Source organism: Sebastes umbrosus, chromosome 4, assembly GCF_015220745.1.
Source record: "Sebastes umbrosus isolate fSebUmb1 chromosome 4, fSebUmb1.pri, whole genome shotgun sequence".
In the NCBI taxonomy this organism is placed as follows: domain Eukaryota; kingdom Metazoa; phylum Chordata; class Actinopteri; order Perciformes; family Sebastidae; genus Sebastes; species Sebastes umbrosus.
In genome coordinates, this window is record NC_051272.1 from 17504775 (window position 1) to 17531018 (window position 26244).

The 26244-nt window shown below is 39.6% G+C and overlaps 2 protein-coding genes across 11 annotated transcripts in view; one reads left to right on the forward strand and one right to left on the reverse strand.

Moving 5' to 3' along the window:
- Window positions 1-123: 123 nt before the first annotated feature.
- On the reverse strand, window positions 124-19531 carry stra6 (signaling receptor and transporter of retinol STRA6). Of its 3 annotated transcripts, none has more exons than XM_037768056.1 (19): window positions 19338-19531; window positions 19145-19227; window positions 14330-14734; window positions 12905-12971; window positions 11265-11347; window positions 9639-9772; window positions 8996-9162; window positions 8063-8188; window positions 7312-7379; window positions 6490-6569; window positions 6330-6391; window positions 5997-6159; window positions 5812-5887; window positions 5248-5381; window positions 4141-4258; window positions 3709-3810; window positions 3432-3595; window positions 2634-2771; window positions 124-1126 (listed from the first exon to the last, which is right to left on the reverse strand). In XM_037768056.1, the coding sequence occupies exons 3-19, from the start codon at window positions 14398-14400 to the stop codon at window positions 897-899; spliced, it is 1983 nt and encodes a 660-aa protein (XP_037623984.1). In that variant the 5' UTR covers window positions 14401-14734; window positions 19145-19227; window positions 19338-19531; the 3' UTR covers window positions 124-896. The 3 variants fall into 3 exon arrangements, with proteins under 3 accessions (XP_037623984.1, XP_037623985.1, XP_037623986.1); XM_037768057.1 differs by having other exon boundaries at window positions 19141-19227; XM_037768058.1 differs by lacking the exons at window positions 19145-19227; window positions 19338-19531 and adding an exon at window positions 16061-16137.
- ccdc33 (coiled-coil domain containing 33) overlaps window positions 18758-26244 on the forward strand; it is a 56540-nt gene continuing 49053 nt past the window's right edge. For 4 of the 8 annotated variants that reach the window (XM_037768060.1, XM_037768068.1, XM_037768064.1 and 1 more), the window contains exons 1-4: window positions 18758-18925; window positions 19913-20088; window positions 20197-20258; window positions 20834-20960. In XM_037768060.1, coding sequence (XP_037623988.1) covers window positions 20936-20960 — 25 coding nt within the window. In that variant the 5' untranslated portion in view covers window positions 18758-18925; window positions 19913-20088; window positions 20197-20258; window positions 20834-20935. Of the gene's footprint in view, window positions 18926-19912; window positions 20089-20191; window positions 20259-20833; window positions 20961-26244 lie in introns of all 8 variants that reach the window. The other 4 variants (XM_037768062.1, XM_037768061.1, XM_037768063.1 and 1 more) reach the window with 4 other exon arrangements.

The window sequence follows — 26244 nt, forward strand, 5'->3', positions numbered from 1 at the left end:
TTTGTCTTCATTTTGGCCCTGTGCAGTTTATTTCGCTCAACAACACCACACCATGTATTTAAAATAACCGACTCTAGAATTAAATATTTCAAATAATATAAATGATTGAAAAAAAAGAGAAACTTTTGTTTCAGTTTTTATTTTCACAGTAAATCAGAAGGAAAATTCGGCTGTTCATATTTTCACTTAAAAGTCGTTATTTAACATGTAAATGCAGAGACAAACGATGAAATGTTGGTGAATATCAGAAACCAGAAAAAAGACAACAAGAAGAAAACGCTGGTAGCAGCAAGTGGTTTGGGACTTAAAGATCTAGAAATAAAACAAAACAAATGCATTTGTTTCCTATTCCACAGGTTATTGTTAATTACACAAAATGTGTACAATTGAAAAAAAAAAAGAAAGAAATTTAATACCCTGTTTATGAAAACAGCTCATTATGTAAATTCATAAATAGTGAAATACTCTATAATACCCTCTTTAAAAAGGATGCTTCAGTGGAATGAACGTCCATGTGTTTAGTTTGGGAGACTACACATTTGCATTATCCGCACTTTGTGATAATAACAACATATTGGAAAACATATGCCATTAACCTACAGGTTGAAACATTAAAGCAAATGAATGCCATCCCAAAATAAGCACATGCAAATGATACGTAATGAGTGTGTTCAGATGGGAGATCAGTGCCATATACGAGCTTTCCCATCAGACTGGAGACTGTGGCCCTCACATAGAAGCAACCAGGGCAGCATGAAGAGCACAAAGTGGACACACACATCTCCAGACAGGTAAAGGCTCGGTGAACTCTAAGTGCACTTATTGTGGACAAATAATATGACTGTAGAATTTGCCCAAAACCAGAAGAGACTTTAATCCTTAATCAGGGGTCACATTCATTCCTCTGCCTCCTTGGTTGCTGCCTCCTTCTTGCTCCCCTCCTTGGCGCTGCTGCGGTTCAGGCTTCCATTCAAAAAGCTCTCTGTGGTCTGACGCTGGAAGTGCTTCCTGGTGCCCACCAGGGAGGGGTTGTTGACCAGGGTGTAGAGGAGCTGCCAGTGCCTGCGGGCCCTCTTTGCACTGGACACTTTGTGCTGTTTCTTCTCCTGATGGACCAGCTGGATCCCTGAGGACATTCAGACATCATGATAGCACCCAGATGGTATGTCCTATACAAGTCCTATTGTCACAAGAAGCTTTTTTTTAAATCTTAACTGGAATGGGAAAAGACTTGAAGGCCACCCAGGGACCATCAAGATACAGAAAGAGTAATAATAGAAAGCAATCATATTCTAATCCTCTAAGCATGGAGGGAGCATATTGGGCATGCTATTAACACACTGAAAGCTTAAGCCCCTTGGGCTACATGAATACGAAACAGGCAATTAGCGTAGCTCGTCTGTGTAATCAGCTACTGGAGAACTCATCTTTGTAGTACAATAGATTATTTCTGATAATGCATTGTTCTGTAGATGCAAACAAGCAGCATCTCCACTGCACATAATTGGACTCAGCTGTGACGAGATAACATGCAGGCAGAGCTGAATTCCACAACAACCAATGAAGGCTGATGCATTTTCCTGCTAATTTGTCTCTATAATGTCCTCTTGTCAGCACACGTGTAGGCGACTATCGCAACCTGTTTGCCTCAAAGTAGCTGCCCATACTTTATGTAAATTACATAAATGATTCATGGGTTGAATAATATGTATAATAGCGACCTATAGGACTACATTATCTCTTGAGACTGAGGGCTCAGGCGAGTGTGGGCACGAAGGACAGCTGATTAGTTTATGACAGATTTGATTGAGACCAGCAGCAGGACCGTAACTTATTGCACACAGTGAGACTCAATTTGCTCCTGGCATATTAAATCAGAGCTGCTAAGCTTTCATTTCTTCTGCGCGTGCCAGACAGTGTTATGATCTGATTATGTGAAACAGTGACCTGCTACTGAATTCTAAACCTCTCTGGAGAAATGAAATGTGAATCTGCTGTTTATCTTTAAAGGATAAAGCTGGTTGATTCTATATGTTTCTTATTATCATGAAAAGACCAAAAACAACAATGAATTGCTCCTTCAAACAAGTATTTACCTCCTATTTTCTTAGCTTATTCATCTGTGCCACAAACCTCCATTGTTGTCCAAAAACTATTAAAAACACTAGATGACTTGTTCTTTCATAACCATAAACATGGACACTGTAGTTTATTTTTAATAAATTCAACAAACAGCAACCTGCTGCTGTAAACACTCAATAGAGCAAAAAATGTATATTAATGCGATTGAAATTAATTCCCAACAAATGTATTATTTACTTCTGTTTTAGTAACGTTTGCTTAAAACTACAGTGCTCCGCTGTTCTAGGACATTATTGACCCTTTTTTAAACAAATAAACTATATATTTGTGATCTGTTATCTTTTCAGTAAGTGCCATAGACAAGGTAGGGAAGTCAGAAAGAATTAAAAAGGACTAATGTTTTGTTGCTTTTGGTCTTTTCATGTGATTTGTTGACAAAAGAGAAAAACACTAGCCTTATCCTTTAAATGTATGAATACAGTGAACCCACAGTGTGAGCTGAATCATTAGCACTTGTGTGTAGACTGTGATGTGAGTTTTGTGCTACAGACCCTCTTCGGCGTCCCGTGACCTCTGCTCAGCATTGTTCTCCTGGCCCACGGACTGCAGCAGCATCCCGCAGAAGGCCTTCATCACGGGGTGCGACTGGCTCACCTCAATCTTCAGATAATGAGCGTAGCAGCGGTAGGCTGCAGACAGACACAGGGAGGGGGGGGATCACTCTGACTGGGCGAAAGCAATAAACACATAGGACTGCACCCCGTGTTGGCTTTGAGGCAATCACACATAATGGGCCATACAATCACACCTCTTTTTTTCCTTTTTTTTTAAACCACCTGCTTTTTTCCTGACAACAGATGTCTTAAATCTGCAGCCATTTCAGAGATCGGTGTGCAATTACAGTCACTGCACAGAATACAGATATCATAGGAGCTGCAGTGAGCTGCTAGCAGGGTAAAGTGGAGAGGATATGCAATTCTGGCCTCTAAGTGGGATCAGTAAAAGTGCATTTGCTTGTAGGAAATTGCTTCATTTTAAGCCTCCACAGTGAGAGTGAAAAAAAACCCACAGTGGCGTCTACAAAGGTAAAAGCAGGATGTTAATACTAATGAATATGTTAACATTGTGTGTCTGAGACTAAGGAGAAAAAAGGCATTGGAATTCCCGAGCAGGGCCTTTGTTATTTTAACCCATATAAAATGCACACGGAGGGTCCAAGGTTGAAGCTATCCTTTATATTAATATATACATTTTACTGAAGATGACATTGAACTTGACCTGATGCTTTGGCCCAGTCAGCACATTAGATAATGACATCATCTGTACAGAGTGCAGAATATCCGTCTCACCTGGGTCAAACGCCTCCACATTACGGTTAAGAAGACTGATGTCCATTCGTCCCATGTGGACAATGTTGAAAAGGGCTGTGATGATCATGCGCCACACTGCCAGCAGCACCCCGATCAGAACGTTGACCGGAAACAGCAGGTACGTCAGCAGGAACAGATTACCCCTGTAAGAGAGCAGGATAGGATACATCAATCACACAGGACTATGCTGTAATTATCTGACAGTAAAACCATAAAGTAAATGAACACGAGATGATGCACAAATACAGTGACTCACCTGTTGTCTAGGTCTCGTGTGCCTGCTGTTTTTTTGATGAAGCAAAACCTGCCGGTGATGTGTTGAATCAACACAGCCAAGAGGATCATCAGACAGAAGGGCCTGGTGGGAAAAAACAATCAACAATCAAACATCTCCTGCAGTGAGACAGAAGTAGGGCTGTCAAAACAGGCCAAAAATTACATTTGAATATTTGTTCTAAAAAAAAACATATGTTTGAATTATTCAAATGTTTATTTTTGCACATCATGCCAATGACACCGTGTCCTTACTGGCTGCAAGCGACGCAGCACTGCACAGCGCGATGCAGCATGCCATTTTGAGCTGAACTCTTGTCTGGTGTCAAGTTTTCAGGAAGTGAAAAAGCAGCCTGACCAACATGCATTTTTGAGATATCTAAAACGGGTAAAAGAGAGATGTGACGACACTCACCACATACTCAACAGGATCTGAAAGAGGATCAGATTCTGTCCGTGCAGCACGGGCATGATGATGAGGAAGACGGCGACCAGGAGGCAGAGGAAGAACACCATGGTCTGGACGATCATGCCTGCAGAGGAGAGATCAGAGCGTCAGGGCCTCCTCACTGCTGACATCCTGTCCAGCATCCAACAAATCACTGCACACACACCCCACATCCAGACGCCACACCTCCCTCAAAGAATAACTGATGCTGTAAAGTTGTACATTTATACAACAGAAGAAGGTAAACATGTTGCCTTGGTCTTGTATTATGCCTGGTCAAGCGTTTAATTTGTATAACAACTACTTTTCTTTTTCAAACAGCTTTCCATTTTCCACTGAAGTTGGCTATATCTGGTGTAGTGTCATTTATTACCCTGTATCGGGTTAGTGAAGGGAGGGGCAAGCAATATTTTTTTTTATCTTGGAAAACTCAAGAACAAAATTTGAGAAGTATCCTTTCACGAACCAAACAGACACATACAAACATAAAGGGAGTTGTGAACAGACAGAGTGCGATTAATAAGGCATGAAATGTTACTGTTTTACCACTATCTGATGTGCAAACACATCCCCTCTATTTAGGGGTACAGTATGTATGGTACAGTAACCATGTGACACACAAAATCTAAGGTTTAGCAGCATTTCTGAAGTGAAAAAACAAAAATAAGAGATCCAAAAAATGTAAACAAACTGGAAATATGGTAAACAAACAAAACAAAAAACTAGAATTACACCCTTGTGGTTGTATGCCTCTGCCAACCAGTCAAGTTGCAGTTTACATCCATGTCTGTCCAAAATGTCATCACGTCATCATTTTATCCTGTGTGAAATTGTCATAATTAGCTTATGAATTCTTGAGTTATGGCCAAAAACGTGTTTTGTGAGGTCTGTTTTGATCACAAACTCTAGTCAGTTCATCCTAGAGTCCAAGTGGACGTTTGTGCCAAATTTGAAGAAATTCCCTGCAGGCACCCGAAAACATAATGCCTCCGGCCACGGCTGTCGCTAGTGTGGAGGCATAAAGCCCAGGATAATCTCTATTCTTTTCCTTTAGTATTCAAACTGCAACTGTACCAATGCAGATGTGAGCTGCAGTGAAGCTGGTGTATCCCATCCAGCAGACCAGCGCTGGCCGCGACGCCCTGATACTCCTCTGACAGTTGTAAACATCATAGATATCTCCTCTGTACAGCGCCTTCAGGTTCGACCTAAAACACAATCAAAACAATGCAGCACTATGCAAAACATAAACTGATTCATCAATGAATGTACAAATTACATAGTAAATTGAAGAGGTAATTTAGCATGGGATATACGACCGAAATGCAATTCAATACTCGACACAGAAACCCATTTCTTGTTAATACGACGTAATTTATGGTAATGGCACAGTATTTCATTTCTTATCTTAATAGCCATTTTTCAATTCTAGCAGCAGTTAACGCAGAGTGAATGATATTCTGTGTGTCTGTGGATGATTAGTACTCTATTATGTTATAATAACTCCTCTGTGAACCATTATGTATTATAATGAAGAAGCCAGAATGAGAAGCACGCTCGTGATTCTTTGAAACTTTGGGAAGAGAATAGAAAGAGTAGGAAAATACAGCTGTTATATTGTTCTTTTCTCACACCTACCGATGTAAAACCATGGACCGCATGAGCATGACCAGGTTAACCAAACCAGACAGCGTCATCGCTGAGATGTAGCACACTGCAGGATGAAGAGCACACGCCATTCAGGTTGTAACTAAATGAATACATGTATATTCTGCATCTCACATGTCACTAAATGGCTGCTTCTGTTTGTTGATTTCACTCACCTTCTACACACCACATGTAGTGAACCACTATTCTGACCACTTCATGTTTGTCTGGAGACAGCACAATCTTGAAGCCAGCTAAAACGTTGGCGATGTCTTCATCGACTCCCGAACGGGCAGTCTGGAGAACTGGCACCACTGCCGAGATCAGTAGGAGACCCACCTAAAATAGACAGGACATTTATTCTTCATTACTGGAAAAGCTCTTACCCAACATGACAATGAAATGGCTTTTACAGATGTGGAAATTTAAAAATGCACTGTACAGAAAGCAGCACTTAGAGTCTACTGACTTTCTTCTTTCTGGATTATAAAGTCTAATATGGTACTTACCTGATACAGGGTAATAAATGACACCACACCAGATATAGCCAACTTCAGTGGAAAACGGAAAGCTGTTTGTAAAAGAAAAGTAGTTGTTATACAAATTTAACAAGACGTAACACTTGAAGGCGTAACCAGACATAACACAAGAACAAGGCAACATGTTTACCTTCCTCTGGTGTATAAATGTACGATTTCACAGCATCAATTATTCTCTGAGGGAGCTTTGGTGTCTCTGTGCTTGATGTGCTGAGGTGAAAGGTAAACAGAGGCACACATTTACAATGCACTTTTGCGTACATTTGTGAAAAACATTCATCCTTGAATACATCAAATAAAAAAATGTGTTTCTTTGTAGGTAGAGTCAAACTCAGAATCAAATTCTCTACAAATGGAAGAGAAAATACATTATGTCCCGGTGCTCATTCACCAACAACCTCTGCATGACACATTGTTCATTTGCATTGACTCTATGAGGAAATATTACAACCATTTGATAGATATATTTTGTAATTTTCCTCAGATAAAAGTTAATTTTATCATTTAGAAAAAGAGATAAAAGAAAGATGGGCTATAAGGGATGTAAGAATAAGTTCATCCATTATAAAATTATATTATTTTACACCCGACAAAAATGGGCTTAACCCAAGATAATGAACGTTGGAAATGTAACAAGGATGTGGGCACATTTCTAGATGTTCTGTGGGATTGTCCCTTGAAATAGGTGCTGAAAACAACAAGAATACCCACAAATGTGTCAGTTTAAGGGGATTAATCTCTCATGCTACCAGCTTCCTTAAAGAAAGTAACATCCAGCTAAACAAGTTTCTTATTTTAGGAGAAGAGCTCCCACTTCAGCTGTGTTTTAACTCAGAATTACACGGAAAATTTGCACATTTTGCATTACTCTTTTAGCTGAAGAGACGTCCAAATGCAAACATAACAATGCAGCAAATCAGGTGTGTTGCTGATAACAGGCTACAACTCTCACCTGATTTTGATGGGCTTCTTCTTGAGCATTTTCTTCACGTAGTCTTTGTAGTAGCTGCTGCTGAGATCCTAATCAAAAAATGGACCGCAATCATGTAAAGAACCAAATGATAATAGTAGATAGTAAAGAAGTTAAAATAGAATGCAGCTGAATGAACTGATTTGATTGATTATAGGGGTCATGCTTCATATTCCTGACCTCCTTTAGAAGTATGTGGCATTAGGTAGTGTTTAAATTATTAACATGTGGAAAACGCATTGCTCACAAACTAAGCCTCCTTAAGATAAGTGTATCTGTGCAGATTTATGGTGTCAGGTACGTTCCTGTGACGTGGAGGGGAGCTTTGTCACACCCATACTGAGATTAGCATCAAATAAACACAGCATTGTGTCTCCTCGGTGAGAAAACAAGGCAACCTTTTCATAATCTGATCAAGAACATAACGTAAACCAATTACGTCAAATCTACTTAAAATGATTAGACCGGCATGCTGCGTTGGACTTCACATTTTCCCTCAGCCTAGACTGTATGAGCACGATAAGCCTCTTGATTAGCAGGCGGCTTATAAAGGTTGCTCACGTGCACAGATTGTGAAGAAATGTGCGTCTTACAGAGATTTTTTAATAGTTCAGGCTTACGAAAACTACAAATCTTGTATCTGGTTTGTTATGCAAGCAGGCCAAGCAATCAGTGCTATAAGGGCTGAAGCAGACATGGCAAAGGAGCTGCATGCGCTCAGATCAAAACTTACCTCTGTAGCGTTGTTCTTTTCAGTGCCATTAAAGCCCTTGAATAGAAACAGGGGATACTGGAAACTGAGGAATGCCAAGCAAGCTATCTGGGGCAGGCTGGAGAAAAGGGAGTAGTGTTTGTGTATCTGCAAAGGAATAAAAGAAGACTTTAAATCACCTAGCAACTTGTTTTGGAAGTTTTTGGAGTGACAGACTAGGAATACATGATAAAAGTACATTGTGGTGACACAAAGGGGACACAAATGGCTTTGTGTGTTGTGGTAATGTCTGCATATTGGTCAAATGGGATACCCATCACAACACAAACATCTGAGGCCTTCATTGACCACATTTTTATGATTTAGCGCCATAAAACGCTCACATGACGTGTTTAGAAAGAAATATACTAAATATAATATTTAGTAAAATGTATTCTATTGTCTTTATGTTGAGCTCAGTCATGCAGATCAGCTCAAATGCTCCCTGCAGCGTTTGGTGTGTGCCAGCTCATGGTGTTGCAACTATTAAAAGAAAAAGACAAACCATCCAGAGCCTGGATGTCGCTCTCTTTTACTGACACACACTAAACTGATTAACTGTGACAAAGCCTCTTGATTAAGACCAACAGACAGTGGAACTAATTGTTTTGAGTCGTAGACATTCATCGCACAGAAACCCCCCCAAAAAACGTGGACGTGGCACAAAATCTGGGCTTGATATTCAACTTTTCAAATCACATCTCTTACATATACTACAGACCAGCTTTGTTTGGTAATTAAAGGGTTTCAAGACCAGAACAAATCTGCTTTTCCTTTGAAATAACCCTTAAAACTCAGACAGATGACACATTGCAAAGAAAGTGACGATTAATCCAGTGACAATATTAATCGCTCTATTCTTCATGAATCCCTTTCTGTCTCCTAAAAGCAGTCTTGGATGCCATCTTTGCTTACCAGAGGTGTTTTGGGACAGTCAATCTTCTGCCAGACCAGAACACCAAAGTGCGTCCAGGACAAGAGGCTACCGAGTACATAGCCAACTTTATTATGTAAAGTACCACATGCCAGGAGAGGGTAGTATAGCGCGGGGTAGTAGAAGACTCCCAGAATCACCCAGTTCTCTGCAAATACAACAAAAGTGTGTGAAGACACAGCAGAGCATCAATATACGCTGATTTGTAGACACAAGATTCAAACTTTGACAACTAATTCTGCTTCAGTTAACACACCTTTTCCCAAAACTTGTGTGGAAACTATGGGTGATCTAACTCTACTCTCATTATATTTCCTACTCTGCTGAACCTTGCACTGTTTGAGGATTGTGTAAAGTAGCAGGGAACCGACTCCTTACAGTCAATTCTTAAAAGCTTCTTGTAAAGCTTAGTCCAAAATAACACATGGAAACTAAATAATCCAATTACATAACACGGATATTAAACAAAAAAGAATGTTTATGTCAATCCATTTGATGCTGCCTAATCTCCTAACAGAACCTTTCTTTTATCCATTTGTTCAAAAGAGGTTACATTAAATATAGAAGATATATTTAAATTGTGAATGCAGATACGCTGATGCCAGTGCAGAAGAACCAACTCACGTTTATTCTCTGTGTCTGTTGTGAAGGGGAGGGGGTTTGGCGATATGATCAGGCCCCACAGTTTGCACAAGAGCACTCCAAACACCGCCACTGCCAGGCCCTTGTGCTGCGTATGATCCAGGAAGTTGACCGGACTGTGAAATCAAGCAGCAGGTATTTAGAGCCCACATGTTACCAGAGGTACTCACAGTTGGATGAGCAGAAATGACAAACTTTATAAAAAGTTTTAGTCCACAAACTACAAACTAACTAACAGACTTAAAGTTTATCAGACATGTTTAGTGTGATAGTTCCACGCTGCCCTCGGCTTCCATTCATGTCAGTGTAGTCAAATCAGCTACGGGGTTTGAAACTAGCTCGAGATAGGAAAATCCATCGCAGTTTTCCACCTCAATTAATCCAGGGAAAGTTCACTGAGCATGACAGCTCTCATCAGCACCCACCTCCAAAAACCCACAATTACTCACATTCACACCTAGAATGACCACAGTTTGATCTGTCGGCCACTGAGCAGCTCCACTGGAGCAGATTTGGGAGCTAATTGGTGCATCAGCCAGTCAAAAGATTAAATTAGTGCAGAGACCATTTGTGCTATTATTATTAAGTTGCAAGGAGACACTGCTTTAAAACCTTGCTGGTGTGTTCCAGTGCTTTTGGGAAACACCAGTCATCCTAAAGTTGCCTTTATAAAATGACAAACTAATGGTTCTTATCTCGACATCTATGTTTCCATATTGTTTATATTCTAACATGAACATGCAACGGCTCCCAGCAGTATTCATCTCTTATGCTGAATGTCCAGTCAACCTACTGTAAGTGTTTGCATATTGAACATAACACACTGAAATGAATGGAAGCCAATAACTGCCGGGTTTATAGGAAATCAATCCATAAAACTGCCGTATGCTTTGGATAACCGCCAATAGTGATTAAATGCAATTTGCTGAGCGAGAGTAGACCATGCAACGCTACTAGTATGGTCCTATAAAAGCAAGTCGCTATTTGATTTCACATTTAACCATGGTGTTTCAGCCCGTTCTCATTACCAGGGCGTCAAATACCTATGCTTTGTCACGCCCCTTGCCGTGTGATAGCAACGCACAAGGCACCCTTTTGCATCTGTGTGAGACGCACTTTGCTTTCAATTAACATCAATATTAAATGCTCGGAGGAAATGCTTCGGGAGTGTGGTGACATAGTTTAAGAGCAAAGAAACACACAATGGGCGGGCAATGAGGGGAGGTGGATGGGCCCAACAAACACAGGGCTGTCAACCTGGAGACCGCTCTTTATGTCCTGTGTGAAACCAACAACGTGTTGTTTGTCTTTGTGTTCACAACATTAGGTTTCACTTTCACTTTACAAACATAGTAATGTTTAGCCAAACCATGATCTTTTTCCTAAACCTAAGCAAGCGTTTTTGTTTGAATTCACAACGTTATCCACGTGTTTACTGCGACCATAGTGGAGCGCCATAGTTTCACATGCTGGGCTACCCAAGTGCGTTAGAAAGTGACACCAAGGGGTCCTGACAAAGCGTCAGTATGTGACGAGTTGGGATGAGAACGTGTTGGGTGTTTATTGTCAATCAAGAAAGGAGAAATAAAAGATAAAATACAGCCTCACCTGAGTAAACCTGGGAGTCCTTTCTGTCTGTCGCCCACCTTCGTGCGTCTGGCTAAGATCGCTAGGATCAGCATGACGACGAGCTAGGAGGAGAGGAAACGTCAGTTAGCCTTATCTACAGAGTAGCGTGCAGCTGTGGAGTCCCCCGGGTTCAAACCCGGGAGTCTCATTAGTACTCCCCATGGATGTGGTGTGAATGAGTTGTCATCAGTCAGGATCACTGACCAGTGAGAGTTCAATGACCTGTCATGACCTGTGACACATTTAGGAAACACAAGGATGGGAAGAGTGCCTCGCTCTAAACTGGGACAGTCTGGACTAAAGACCATCTTTAAAACAGACATCAGAGGAAGAGAGAGTGAAAACATGTTGATATGTGCAATAATTACAAAATGCTAATGGTAGTGAACATTATTGGATCTCATATTTGTGATGGAATTTTCCATCAATTCCTCTCTTATTGGTAGAAAGGTCAGAGTGTTTGTCAGAGTGTCCCTCTGTTGACATTCTTGGGTTGGAGTCCTGTCTAGAGGAGCCACCGTTATCTGTACAGCTGTGCCTGTAGTGGAGACCGTAGAGCCAGTCGCTAGGGCAACCAGGGTCAGAGATGCCAGAGGAACGAAGTAAGTCATAACATGATAAGGGGTAAGACACTGAGCACCGGGGAGGAAGGGCAGAGTTATGAGGCCTTCACGCAGAGAGCATCTATTGTGGAGACCTGACAATTCTCCTTGATCAAGCTTCAATAAACCTTCTTTTGTAAGACATCATCAGCTCCGGACCTCTTCCTTCCAAAGATAACTTGTATATCAATTATTCCATCACAATATTGGTTGAGTGACAAGATAACCAATATGGCCTCGGGGCTAAATTGGTAAATCCTCTGCTCTCAATTATTATAATACATTCATTTTTCATTTGTATTACTTGTAGGGCTAACTCTTAGTTAATTAGTTGACTAGTTGGTCTTTTTGGTCTTAGTCGACTAGAATTTCTTTGTCGATTAGTAATATTTTTATACTTTTTCCATGCTTAATGACATATTTCCAAGAAACTTATGAGCACAAGATTTAAAGTTTGTGTGATTCTTTGTGGAGAAACTCAGTTTAAAGATGAAATAAACTAATCGATTTTGAGTCGACAAGAATTTCTTTGGTTACCAGGACAGCCCTACTTACTTGATTTGTATAATGTAAGTGGAAATCACTTGTAGAGCAAATATGTAATATATTAGATATATTAAGTCATAATTTTGGGTCAGGCTCTCCATCAAAAGGACATAATGGTAGGCATATAGACATATTTCATAATGTGAATGATTCAGTGTGCCCCACACATGGATCTGGATGATTTGGTCCTTGGACCTTCGTTCCACCAAACTGCATGAAAACCTGTTCACAACTTTTTGAGATATCCTGCTAACTAATAGCCAAACAAACAGCCAGGACTGAAAATAGACAGGGCTGACTTTGACAGCCAAACCTTGCATAACGTTATCACAGGAGAGAAAATCATCATATCTCTGTGGCACATCATAAAACATGCTTTATGTCTGACGCCAAGGTGTGATATCATACACCCAGTGAATGAATGACAGCGTAACGTTGCGTCACATTAATCCAACAGGAAGGCGGACTTACAGATATCGCTGTGATGCATATGTGGTAGAGCCTGTCGTCAGCGATGGGGTCACATGGAGGGATTATTCTAAAAAAAGGAACAAAACATTCACACATGAGCAAAACAATCCAACTTAAGACTGGAGGATTTGAGTCACTGAGCAGACCTACACCTCGCTAAACCTTTCACACGTCACTGTCAGGACCATTTGTGGCTGGAAACTTTGTGGCTGAAATCCCACAGCTGAGATTTGCATTTTAAACGGATTGGTATCAGCGTGAGAGGGGAAAACAACAAATGCCTATGTTCACGTTCCTGTACACTGGAAGAGCAGGAATGCCTGGTCATGGGGTGTGATATACAGAGAAGGCCTCATATACTACACATACTGTATGGGCTGCGAGCGCAGAGATGGCAGCTCCCAGAATGGATGTTTTGACATTTTTCACAACGGTCTCCTACCCGTCCAAACAACGTGTGGATTTGTAACTTATTGGCACTCAGAGAGCGGACCGTTTGTAAATTTAAGGCAATGTCAAAATTCACATTTCCAGAGTCAGAGCTGGCTGAGGAGGACATTATAGTGTTTACAAATCAGCTAAATACAAAAGCTTTTCAGACCACAACTCAACACAGTCTATTCATTTACATGACAGCCAGATGGTTTATTAGCTCAACATGGAGGCTGGTGATAAATGACGCTTGTTCCATCGTATTTCTGTCATATTGTCCAGCTGAAGCTGTTATTAAATATCAATATTCTTTCTATTAATCACTCTGTGCCATTGTATACATGGGATTGCAATTTAGGTGTAAGAAATATCTCAGAAATAACTGCATGTGCCCTGTTGCATTGTGGGATGGGCCAGCAGCAAAGAATGATGCTATAAGACTGTCAGTATCCGCTTTGGGTCCAACTTTGCATGCATCTTTACGTTTTGTGGTTGAAAATATTTACACTAAAAACAGTGAGTTATAATGGGTCGAATACACTTGTGTTTTGTTCACACTGTTGTACTTTCTACGCTCTTCTCTAACACAGTTAGAGGTGAATATGAGTTGAACGATCCCAGGAAGAATAGCTGGTGCCACTGGCATCAGCTCATGGGGATCCTTTTAAAGACATAAATCTCCAGGCATGACAATGAGACAGCTTCTACTGTAATATGACAAGTGATCTGCACAGATACAAGACCACACAATGACACCGGCTCTGTCGAAGTGTCACCTAATATCTGAATGAGAGCTGTATCTCACCGAAACATTGTTAAGACTTTAGAAAGTTTGAAGAACGACTAATACACGTTAAATAATGGACAGACTGAATTATCTTATGTTAGAGAGTTTTAGACAAACACTAAAAGCATACAGAACTAAACTAAGTGGACATTTAAGCCTAAAAGAACTAATCTTAAGTCTTCAGAAAAACGATAAAATGTACTTACTCTGCCTCAATTTTGGTCGGCAAAGGATCCAGGTCTGGGTACTCGTAGTCCAGTAGAGCATCCTTATCCATTTTGCTGTCTCTTTTTTTAAACAGGTCCAAAGTCTTTCAAAGGAGGCTGAAGTACTTTCAACCACAATCTTTGGTGGCACACAGCTGCGATCCCCTCGACTCAAGAGATAAAAGTGTCTCCCAAAGTCCCAAGCTGGACTCTGTTGCTGCTGCTGAGGCGCTCCCCTGTGTTTGGTCTCGTCTCACTCTGTTACTCTCCCTCGCAGCCTGTGTTCAGGTGCCCTCGTCGTCCCACTGAGGAGCTGAGAGTAATGTGACAGGTCCTGGCTGCAGCGTGCTGCCTCCACCCTGCAAAGGCCCTATTTCAGCTGAGGGTTGCCACCACACTGGGATCCTGGGGAGAGAGTGAGAGGGGGGCAGTGTGTGAAAGGAGGGAAAATGTGGAGATCTGGGCAGCCAATCTGGAAGGCCACCTGCAGCTTACTGGGATTACATCTACTTTTGGGGTTGTGTTATTGGACCTGTGGTCGATGCTTGAAGGGGTCAGATGTGCAGAGTTATACAAACTCCAGCTAGGACTGTGTGGGTAGCGATGAGTCTTTCCTATCGGAGCCACCGTGATAACAGGGAAATTCTCCTGTTGTTCCCCTTAGTCATAGATCAGTTACATTTGTGAAAGGTTACCAAAGCAGGATGGAAGAACTGCAAGTTTTCAGGACCTCGCCTCACTACATAACTCTGCACCTTCAGTTTGATAAGAATCAAGGAAGGGTTCATTCAACCCAGTACTTTGTCTTCAGCAGATAAATTAAGATAAAGATGTCCAAGGGCATATTCATGTGGAAGCAGTTTTCTAAACCAGATACCTGCATCTTTAATTTTCCCCAGGGCTATTTTAATATGTTGTTTAAAAGAAAAAAAATGGTTTACCCGAAATGTGACAACAGGTGATTTCCAAACAGTAATGAAAGTCGCCCTGTAAACGGCTGATAAAGATCATACACATATCACGAGAGGGGCAGGTCTATGTTTTCAACATAATACGAGCACATGATACGTGAATGAGATGGATTTAACAATAGGTACAGTCACACTGCCCCGAGGAAAGGAGTTTCATTGAAGCTATTTTTGTCATACCAATGGTGTCTTTTGTCAGTTCATGAGACACAAATAATATCCATCAATAATGTGGACAACTCTTCATTGTGTGGACTTACAAAAGAGAGTTGACTTCAGAGTATATCAGCCTCAGAGAACAAATTACCACAGCACATTTTTTTAAATCATCACATCTGTCTCAATCAAAACAAAAAAGCATTAGAGCAAAACCTAATTGTACTGTTGATGGTTACAGACCACTTAATGTGTGTTTCTCCTGCTGTCCTGTTAACCAACATTAGTGTCAAAATGGTAAGCTGATTAATTAATAAGTTGAGCAACAGAAAATTAAATACAGTTTTGAACATTCATTAATCATTAAGTCACTTGTAAAGCAAAAAGGCCAAATCTGCTATGATTCCAGCTTCTCAAATGTGAGGATTTGCAGCTTTTTAAAAAATGTTTGTACCGTTGTTGAGAAATGCAATGGGTTTTCTTTTTTCCTATTTCTTGCCATTTTATAGGCCGTTTGATTGAGTAATTTAAGAAAAATTACAGATTGTTCGATAATCACAATAATTTTTACTTTCAAAACTGAATAACATTATATGAGTTTGTTTACATTTCTTATTTTTCACATGACAGTTTGACCTGGCTCATCTCATCCCACCAGGTTGGATCTTGTCCTCAGTAGTGGCCTGACTCCTGAGTCATGACAAATCTCTGTTACATATTAAATCATATCAGAGTCTAGAAGCACAGGTGGTTCACAAACAAAGTACTTTTCTTTTCTTGGGTTAATTTCCGCTACAGTGCACCGTTTTGACTATAAAATATGTTTTTCTCCTTTTTGTATCCTGCTGCTTAGGAGATCTCAAAACAGGAATATGACTTATTTCTTCTGTGGCGGAAAAGCTGATTTGGGCAGCAGGTGTTTCCTATTGAATTCAAGAGAATGAATGAATGACAGCAACAACAGTATAAGGAGAGGCAAATGATCACAAAGAGCCTTCAATGTCAGAAAAGCACAAGCATGTGAGTGCTACAAAGACAGCCTGAGGTCAAGGGTCATGGCAACACCCTAGCTCAAATCATTTTCTTTGTACTTCCATTTCCAGAGTCTACATGCATCATAACATACTCAAAAAGTTGTATATATCACGTGAAATATGTCTGCTGAGATCTGTTCCTGCATTCACCTGCAGCCGGCTGAGAGCAAGTCAGTTTTGCAACACTGCCTCCATGTCAGCACACACTCATTATGCCGGGATTACAGTCACACAACTTTAAAAAAGCAACAAAACTTCCCTCCTAACACTCCTGAGAAAACACGGTTTCTCAAGCATAGTAAGCCACCAAATCAAATGTGCTCCCGAAAGAAAAAGCAGCAGCCCAGCAAATAAAGGGGTCACTGAACAAAGAATGCTTTGAACAGTTATAATTACATCACAGAGAGGCACAGTTTGATCGAGCTGGACAGTTCACTTGTATCAGGTTTAGGATGTCGGCTCGAAAGCCCTTTGGTTGGAAATATATGACGCATGAGATATTGTAAAAACAAACATAATTGAATTAGTGATTTACTAATCCATTTCTAACAATCTGAACAGCAACATCATCAACGGTGACGAGTGAAGCATCCACAAACTAATTAAACGCTAAAGAGACTCAATTAACAAATACTTCCAGTGCTTAAAAAAGATACTAAAATAATGCATGGATATACAAATGCTGACTCTACCTTTAGTTATGCTTTTCATAACTTTCATATCCACAATATGAGATGTAAATGTCTCACTTGCAGAAGTTAATTTTCAATTAGATTTAGGGGTACCGAATTATGGAGTAGCTTTTCACATCTGTCAAAAAACTGTTCCTCTATAAAATGCTACAAAAGATGCTTAAAATGTCATTTAACTGCTGTTTTGTAAATGCTTTTCCCCACGTTGTCCATATATGTTTTATCTTTTTTATTAGTTTGACACTTAATGTACGCACACACACAGGACTTTTTTATGTATATATTGTTATTGTTGTTTGTTGTGATTATATATATCTCGCCAGTGGTTGAATTTACTCAAGTACTGTATGAGTACAATTATGAGGTACTTTTACTTTACTTTAGTATTTCCATTTTATGCTACATTATACTTATATTTCTCTACATTTCAGGGGCAAATATTTTACTTTTTACTTCACTACATTTATATAACAGCTTTAGTTACTTTGCAGATTCAGATTAATACCCAGCAATATATACATTTTCATTACTTTTAAAGCAACATTAAAGCGATGTACACATTAATGCATCACTATATACAGTATAATCCGGTAATATATATAATATATATAAGTGTTGTGATATGGTTCTGAAATGGGCCATTCTGCAAAATGAGTACTTTTGTAGTACTTGTAGTACTTTTTGTACTTTAAGTATATTTTGATGCTGATACTTTTGTACTTTTACTCTAGTAAGATTTTGAATGCAGGACATTTACTTGTAACAGAGTATTTTCACACTGTAGTATTGCGAAAAGATCTGAGTACTTCTTCCACCACTGTATCTCGTTCTAATTGTTTGTCATGACTGTTATATAGTCATAATATTTTCTGTATATTAATCTTGTGTTCCCTATAACATTGAGAAATTGTAACATTATTTAGGTGGAATAAGCCCGGTGGTGTTTTTCTGCCTCTCCTTTTTGTTATGTTTGTGTATTCTTAAATTATGCAAATAAATAAATAAACAAACAAAATATAAATAAATAATATAAATATTAAATCAATGCATCACCATTCTGAAAATGGGCCATTCTGCTAAATGAGTAATTTTACTTTTTGTACTTTATGTATATTTTGATGCTGATACTTTTGTACTTGAGTAAGTAAAATATCTGAGTACTTCTTCCACCACTGTATCTTGTTCTAACTGTTTGTAATCATTATTACAGTATGTAGTCACATTATGTTCTGCATATTAATCTTGTGTTTTGAAATTTTAACATTATTTAGCTGAACTATTTGGCTTCAAATAAGCCCATTGAGTTTTTCTGCCTCTTCCTGCACTGTATATTATTTAATTTTTTTTGTTATGTTGGTGCATTCTTAAATTGTGAAAAAAATTAAATAAAATACAAATGATCATCCAGGGACTGTGAGGAACCCAAACATTTCCAAAAAAAAAAAAAAAAAATTCTGTGTTAATCGTGGAGGCATTTATTCTCTATATAACTGAATTAAATTAAACTATATTTTATTTTACTACACAACATCACAGCATTGAAGCAGACAGGTTCTTGTCGTCCTACTTAATCTTCCCACAGCTGAGCATGCGTGTCTCTGCTTTCTGTGGAGCTGCAGAGTTACAGCTCCAGCTCCTACAGTCCTCTGGATAGATTTAGTTTCACACAGGACAAATTTCATGTGCTTTGAAGTTGAGCTTGATCCTCTGACAACAAAGAGACTTTCAGCCTGAGAGCCACGACAGGTAACTGAGTCACCTGTGCCTCTGTTGTTTCACCTGTACTAACTTTATCTGAGCCTTTTAGAGGCCTACATGAGGAGTTGAACTTGTATTGTATGCATATATATGACTCCACCTGCGTGCAAAAAACACATTGACAGGTTGCTTTATTGTGCGTGTATTTAATATGACCTGTTAATCACTTTTATTCTATGTGTTATTTGTGATGCTATGGCTACTTACCGACCGCCTGCAGGTGTGCTGCTGCAGCTCCAGGTGGGCGTGGAGGTGGATTAATGTCAAAGCAGGACCACTGGCACCAACAGCTAGTTTTATAAAAAAAAAAGTATATTATTTAAATAGGTTTTGTGCATTACCTGGCCATATTTAGCACATTAATTTGTCCACACTGCAGCCTACAAAAGTTTGATCTTACCTCGTGTTGTGCTCTCTCAGCTTGGAGGACTTCAAATGACTTGAGTTTTACATCACTTTTCCACCACACTAACCTCCTCCTCCTCGGAGCTCAATAATCACATAGACAAAACAACAATGTGGAGAGCAACTTTTCTTCTTTTCTCTGGACACCTCACATGCAGACAGTGTGTGTGTGTGTGGTTAATGGGACTTTGACCAGCCTCTATCTATCTTGTTGTGGTGAGAACATCATAAACGAGCTGCTGCATGCAAACTGGAGGAAATGTTGTTGTGAAACATACAAAGGTTTTCTAATGTGGTCAAGTTCAAGACATTTTGCAATATAGTTGATTAATGAAATTACAAGCAAACAATGCATCTGTCATTTGGGTATGCCTTTTTTGGATTAAATTCATATTTTAGGCTTTTAAAGTTAAAGTATAAGTTTGTGTTTTAGCTGTGTCTTAATGTTATGTATACTCAGTGACCTTTGGGACAACCTGCTGGGCTTTTTATCTGCTTTTTTCTGTCTCTCCATAGTTGCATCAACATAACAGTTACTGTATATTCTGACACATATTTCCCATGTTACAGAAGTTTTGTCACAGCGCAGGGGAGTCCCATCACGGTGGAAGGGACGGAGGCTGACTGTGAAGTTCAACTAGCAAAGGCATTCCTTTCTGGTACACACTGACCATTCAATGTGGTGATGGAGACTTCCTTCAGTCAAATTCTTGATGCACTGAATACCATTGTGCAGAAAAGTATGGGTATGGGTTTGCACTTTGCACAAAAAAACAAATTTGTCCATACCTTTGTCACAATTTGTTAATGCAAGATTAATGTAATCATGTGTTGTTGTGTTTCTGTAAGAACAGGAACCGTGATGTTCACCTGAACGCAGTGAGAGGATCAGATCAAGAGGTCATTTCGAGAGCTGGTGAGAGATGCTTTGTCATACTTTCTATCAACGGTCACATTGTGGCCTCACTGCGACTTTCTGTTGATCCACTGAAGGCAGCTGGTGTTCACTGTATCCCTTCATGAAGTCAGACCCTTTGTGAATAACATCATTGACTTGTTTTTTTTTGTAGAGGAGAGTGCTCAGCGACTGAGGAAGATAGGAAGTTAGGCTCTATTAAAGTACCTACACCGGTTCTGGGACACCAGAGACTCATATCATTCCTCTGGAGTTTACCCAACCAAGCAGAAAATCTCATCCCCTCAAATCCAGCCCCACATACACGTAACTGGAGCAGTTATTATACAAAATGTCACTACTAAAATAAGCTTCACGAATGCATTTCAGCCAAGACGCCACTGTATTTTCACTGCCTCATTAGTGGCAATAGTGCAGGGGCAGAGATTGTTTCTATTGACCTTAGAAATTAGATTCTGTTCATATGAACAACATCATTTGTATTTTAGGATGTGACCTTCAGGGCTTACACAGCTAGTAAATGTGTGTCCATTAGTCTGAATTCAACAACTGTTTGTTATTCTTCTCTCGTCTAGCTTCCTGCCGCCGACACTGAAGTGGAAATCTCAAGTGCAAGCTTTTTATGCATCCTAAAGACTCCCGACTTGTTCCTCCACACACCAAGAGATGACCTTCTTATGACCTTCCCTCCCATGAAAGGAAGTGAGTACATTCCCCCCTGACTGCTGTTTCCCAGTAATTTGGTCTACAGACTCAAAATAACTCTGGAGGAAGCAAAGTAATCATTATGCCACGTGGAAAAGCACACCATCATAATTATTAACTAGCTGAGTCCTGTTTTTCTTTTGAAAAACATGTAACTGAGTTAGCAATCTGCCGTCACAGCTGTCCTTATACAGAGAATGAATTAGATTCTGTAATAAAAGACATTATTTGAATTATACTTTGGAGACTGTAACAGCGTTTTAGCCCAGTCTAGTTTTGATTTAAGATGCCTCAGATGAATAAAACAAATCAAATTGTATCTGCTGTGAAATTCCGACATTTCATTGTTGGCAAAGTCGATTCAAATTGAGTAATATTGAGAAATATTGCTTTGGTATTAAATCATGCCTCCTGAAGGCCTCCTGGGTGCAGGGGGCTAATTACTAGGGATATTTTTCCCCGGCTCAGTCTGCTGCGCTGCCTCTGTCATAATCAATGAGCCTTGTAACACTCAATTAGAACTTAATTGGATTTGCGTGTGTTCGAGGTGGAAAAACATGTACATTTGAGCGGACATGAAAGAACTGCTTATCTCTGTTGACAGCTGTAATGAAGTTGGATTGGGTCGACCAATTGTGAATTTCAGAAAAATTCAGTCAGCGTAAGCATGTTCCAGCACTTCCCCTCCCACTGTACACCCAGATGCACTCACATTTGGCTTGGTTAAAAACAGCTTGGATTCTAATTATAATGTTTAATTAATAATTTACACTTTGGCACATGGCCCTATGTAAATACAATGAGTCCACGTGTACTGTTCACACTGTTGTATACAGTGTGATTGAGCTGGAATTGTATGACATTTACAGTTAACGGTAAATCTACACAGAAAAATCACAATGGTGCTGTTGTTTTAAAGGTGAATGGAAATTTAACCTTTTCTCTCTTTTTGTGTGAGGAACTACAACGATGCTGCATCTATTGTGCATAATTTACGTATTTGGATAAAACAGATTTCAGACATATTTGTAGAAACAGTGTCTAAGTTCAAGCAAAGATGTCGATACAGAGATGACGCATTATAAGCTCCGGCAATGGTTTGAAATGGTATAAACTTCCTGTCTCCGAAGTGGGTGTGGTCATGGCGTGTTCGCCTCTGTTCCCCTCCTTGTTTGGAAGTGTGGATGGATGAAAGCGGATTGGATTATATTTGCATAATGTATTTATATTTTCTTTTGCTAACATTTGATATTTACACAGCTAACAGCGATATTTAGCATTACGAAAATTAGTTAGCTAGGGCGTTAGAGAACGCTAGTTGCCAGATCTCACGAGAGTGTGTTAGTGAGAAAGAGAAAGGTCTCGAACAAAGTCAATTTTCTCCAGATTCGTCTGTCTGAAAAATGTAATTTTAGTGTCACAATGTTCGGAAGATATGTGGCTTTTGAAAAATGGGTCCAATATTTGCTTTGGTGACCATGGGGCGGAAGAATCAGTCATTAATCTGTGTTCACGTTCTCTTCTCCCATTGGAGTTAATACACTCAGGACCTGCCGCAATGGCGAAACCCGTGTGACACAGATACAGGAAACTGACTCTCAGTGCGCCGTTTTTCTGAACTGTTTCTGGTTCAAGCCTTTGGGTGTGTGTTTCATGACAGCAGTTGCCTGACATCCAAAGGCCGGTGTTGCTTGGAGACGTGCTGCCAACTTCTGCGGTGCGCTACTGACTGGAACACGTCATAGCTATGTATAGCCTATATACATTGACATACGACCCCCTTTTTCAACAAGCTCACGCAGTATTAGTTATATACTGTTAGAGATTTAAAACATATAACCCTTAACAACATTCAGGAGGTCCCTGTGTTGCTGTGTTTTCAATCTACTCAGAAAGTTGGAAGCCAGCGAGCAAGGCTAACTAGCTTTCTCTCCCTCTCACCGAGAAGGTAAACTGCCTGTGTGGCAATTGGAAGTGATTTTACAGACTATTTTTAGTGCCCACTTACAAAGATATTGAACAAATTATCAGTACTGATATTGTAAATTGGAACCAAAAACTCACACCTCCTGGAAAACCTCAGTGGTGGAGCTATCATGGCAGAAAAATAAACATGATTTAAATGTCTTCTTTTTGGTAATTACAATTTTGGTGAAATATGTAGGCCTACATGAGTCAAACACAAATATACAGTATATACTGATTTTATTTCAGTTTGACTTAACCTAACAGAGGTGATTAGTGTGATTAAATCTGAAACACTGATCCAGAGCACTCTCTGGCCCTATAATGGATTTTAATAATCTGTGGTAGATGGGCTTTCATATTGCATTTTCACATCCAAGGTTGAGTGAACCTAAACGGCCACTAGAAAGAAAAAAAATCAATTTCAGTCTCGCAGGTCGTTTCTGTTTTGATATATCGCTGTTATTGTTGGTAGGCCGGGGAGTGAAAGATTTATCTCCCAGCTTATGAGTGCTGAGAATGGGATGTTATATCTAAGGAGCCGGTGACAAGTACAAATCTTCCTGATAGTTATTAAAGTGGTCGTGATCACTTTGGCGCAGACACACCGGTGTGCAAGCAGCGCTCAGTCTGTCACGTTCCTGCTGCGACAGCCTGACAAGCGGCTTGAATTTATGGCGGAGAGGCAGGGTGGTGTCTGAGTTGCTGTGTAATAATCCTCTTTTATAGGACCGTTTGGAGAACACCTTTGCAAACACGCCGCATGCACTCGAGAATTTTATTTGATTTTCATGAGCTGTTTATCTTAAATGGCAGTTAATGCTGAATGTTTCTACTGAAGAAATACTTTCTAGACATCATAGTTATGTAAATGTGCACTTGCCAGTTTATTAGGTACACCTATAATGTGTCTGTCGTGTGTGTATATGAGGGTAGACTAAATATGACCTTATAATATAATGCAAGGAAATTACAAATACTTCCCAAACACAGAACATTTCAAGCTTTACAAGAATGGTATTCATTGCAGGGCTGTTGTATTGCACTGCATTACATTGTACATGTAACTGTTAGCTTTGTTTATAGTGCTGTGTTATGGGTTGTAGTGAGATAAAGAGGATGAAACACAGAGTTTGTAGAGCAAACAGAGGAAGGATATTATATCAAGTATTTATTGCTCTTTTAGACGGTATATGTCTGTGTGTGTTTTAGTTGGGGTGTTGTCCGTGTCAGCGTGATAGATGATGTCCTTGCCGTGGCCTCTATTTTGTCATTCTGTGTGTGTGTGTGTGTGTGTGTGTGTGTGTGTGTGTGTGTGTGTGTGTGTGTGTGTGTGTGTGTGTGTGTTGGTCGGGTGGTCTGTGTGAGCATAAATTTAAAGGCTTTGGTGATGTGGGGTCATGTGTGCAGGATTATTGGCTTGCTGTTGAATTTCGGATGTTGCAGTCTTATCTTATCACCTACAAACTAGAGTGTAGAGAGTTCAATCATATTGATAGGTTTCATGACCTTTATTTTTTTTCCCTGGATCAGGAGCATTGTTTGTTTTTATTTTGTACTTTGCTCTTTAAGAAGGATATTTCATTACTGAGGTGTTAGGGGAAGGCCAATTGGCTACATTTAGCTTTTAAACCTGGCTTTTAGTCAGAGAAACACAACAAATGTCTTGTATAGCAACAGAAAATGAAAGGCGCTGTCATCAGTTTGCACTGAAATGATGCACACACACACACACAATTTATCCCAAAAAACGTGCTATGAATATGGATTTCCCCGTCAAAGCAACACATCCTGTCTCAGTCTGACGGGGGATTTGCATTTCTCACATCTCAGAGTTTTTAATTATGAAATGAAATTTCACCCCAGCATGCCTAACATAATTGCTATCAAAATGAGAGATTTGCCAAATTGTCCCAAAAGAGCTAATTGAGGACAGAGAAATACTGATTAGTTTTTTTTAGGTTTGATTCTGGCAACACAAGATTTAGCATTTCATGTGTGTGTATTGCTTATTTTTTAGCTTATATGTATAGTATGTTTTTATTAAATTCATAACATAAATACAGCTTCTGCCTGTGTCTGACTTCTTGTGTACAAATTGGAAACCATCCTACCTTTATTTCAGAATCCTGGTTGCTCTGATCACCACTGTGTTAAAAAGAAACCTTTAAAATACAGAAAGTATTGAACGTTTGTGTATTTTCCATAGCTGGAATCAAATCTTAAGTGACTCCTCCATGGGGTTTGTAAATCCAATGTCTGGTTATTTTGCATGCCTTTAAGCAGAGCATCACTTGTGCCACAGGGCCTTTGAGTTTGACCAGTTTTCATAAGAGAGGATGCCTCCCAGTCTGCAAGCGTTAGATTTTTTCTGATGAATAATGTATTCATAGTCTGAAACTGCAGACGCGTCTCACTGTGTGTTCAGAGATGCTTGACTTTCACACGTCTCTGCTGGAATGAGGCTGAATCAAGAGCTTGTCTCGGATATCAACAGCTGTGGGGAATATCCTGCTATGCACAGAAGACAGAGAGAAAAAATGTCTGTGATGTGAGGATATTTCTGAGGCTACATTAGGAGGTTTTATAATGGTGACTGTATGAACGCCCACGTATTGGCCTCGCAGGTGGAACTTTGGCTGATAGCAAGATTTAAAAATGTTTTTCTCCATTCTCCATTTTTCTCCATTCTGAAATTATAGTTTTTTAATGTCGTCATGATTATAATTGATAGCATACAGGGGATTTGCAATATTATTAAACCCATGTATAATATAAAACAATAAAATACACTAGCTTGCGATATATCCTGCATTTTTTAAGCTTACGTTTTTGTTCAAATGTGTCAGAGAAATGTTGAATTAACTCTATAGCAATTTTTACGCAATATTTTTGCGTTGTTGTTGTTGTTGTTGGATTCAGTGAGCAACCTCCGGGTCTGACAAGTGAGGCCAATATAGATGTGCTGCCATCTATGAGAGCCGGCTGTCAATCACTCGCGAACTCCGACCAAATGGTCAAACTAGACACCGCTGATCAAATATAAATCAATATTCGTTAATTCCTATGTCTTGCCACAAATGTTTTCAGAATCATCTTGTAAAACAGAGCCATGAGGAAGTGCAGAAGTCTAGTTATCTCTCAGAACACTTGAATTACAATATGCTGAAAGGTTATTATGGAATTTTTTGCACAATGATGCCAAAAAAGTGTTGCCTACTGAAGCTTTAATATTATATGTCTCTGCTCAACATGTTGGAGTCTTTATCATTATTCCTACAACAGCAATTATTATGGAGTTTGAGACTTCTGGGTT

Bases quoted from the DNA above. Each gene is read 5' to 3' on its own strand.
- stra6 (XM_037768056.1), bottom strand. From the start codon at position 14,400: ATGGATAAGGATGCTCTACTGGACTACGAGTACCCAGACCTGGATCCT. The intron at 2,772-3,431 runs GTGAGACGGATA...GTCTGTCTGCAG, and splicing joins TGTGGAGGCGTTTGACCCAG to CCTACCGCTGCTACGCTCAT. The intron at 1,127-2,633 runs GTCTGTAGCACA...GAATGTCCTCAG, and splicing joins GTCACGGGACGCCGAAGAGG to GGATCCAGCTGGTCCATCAG.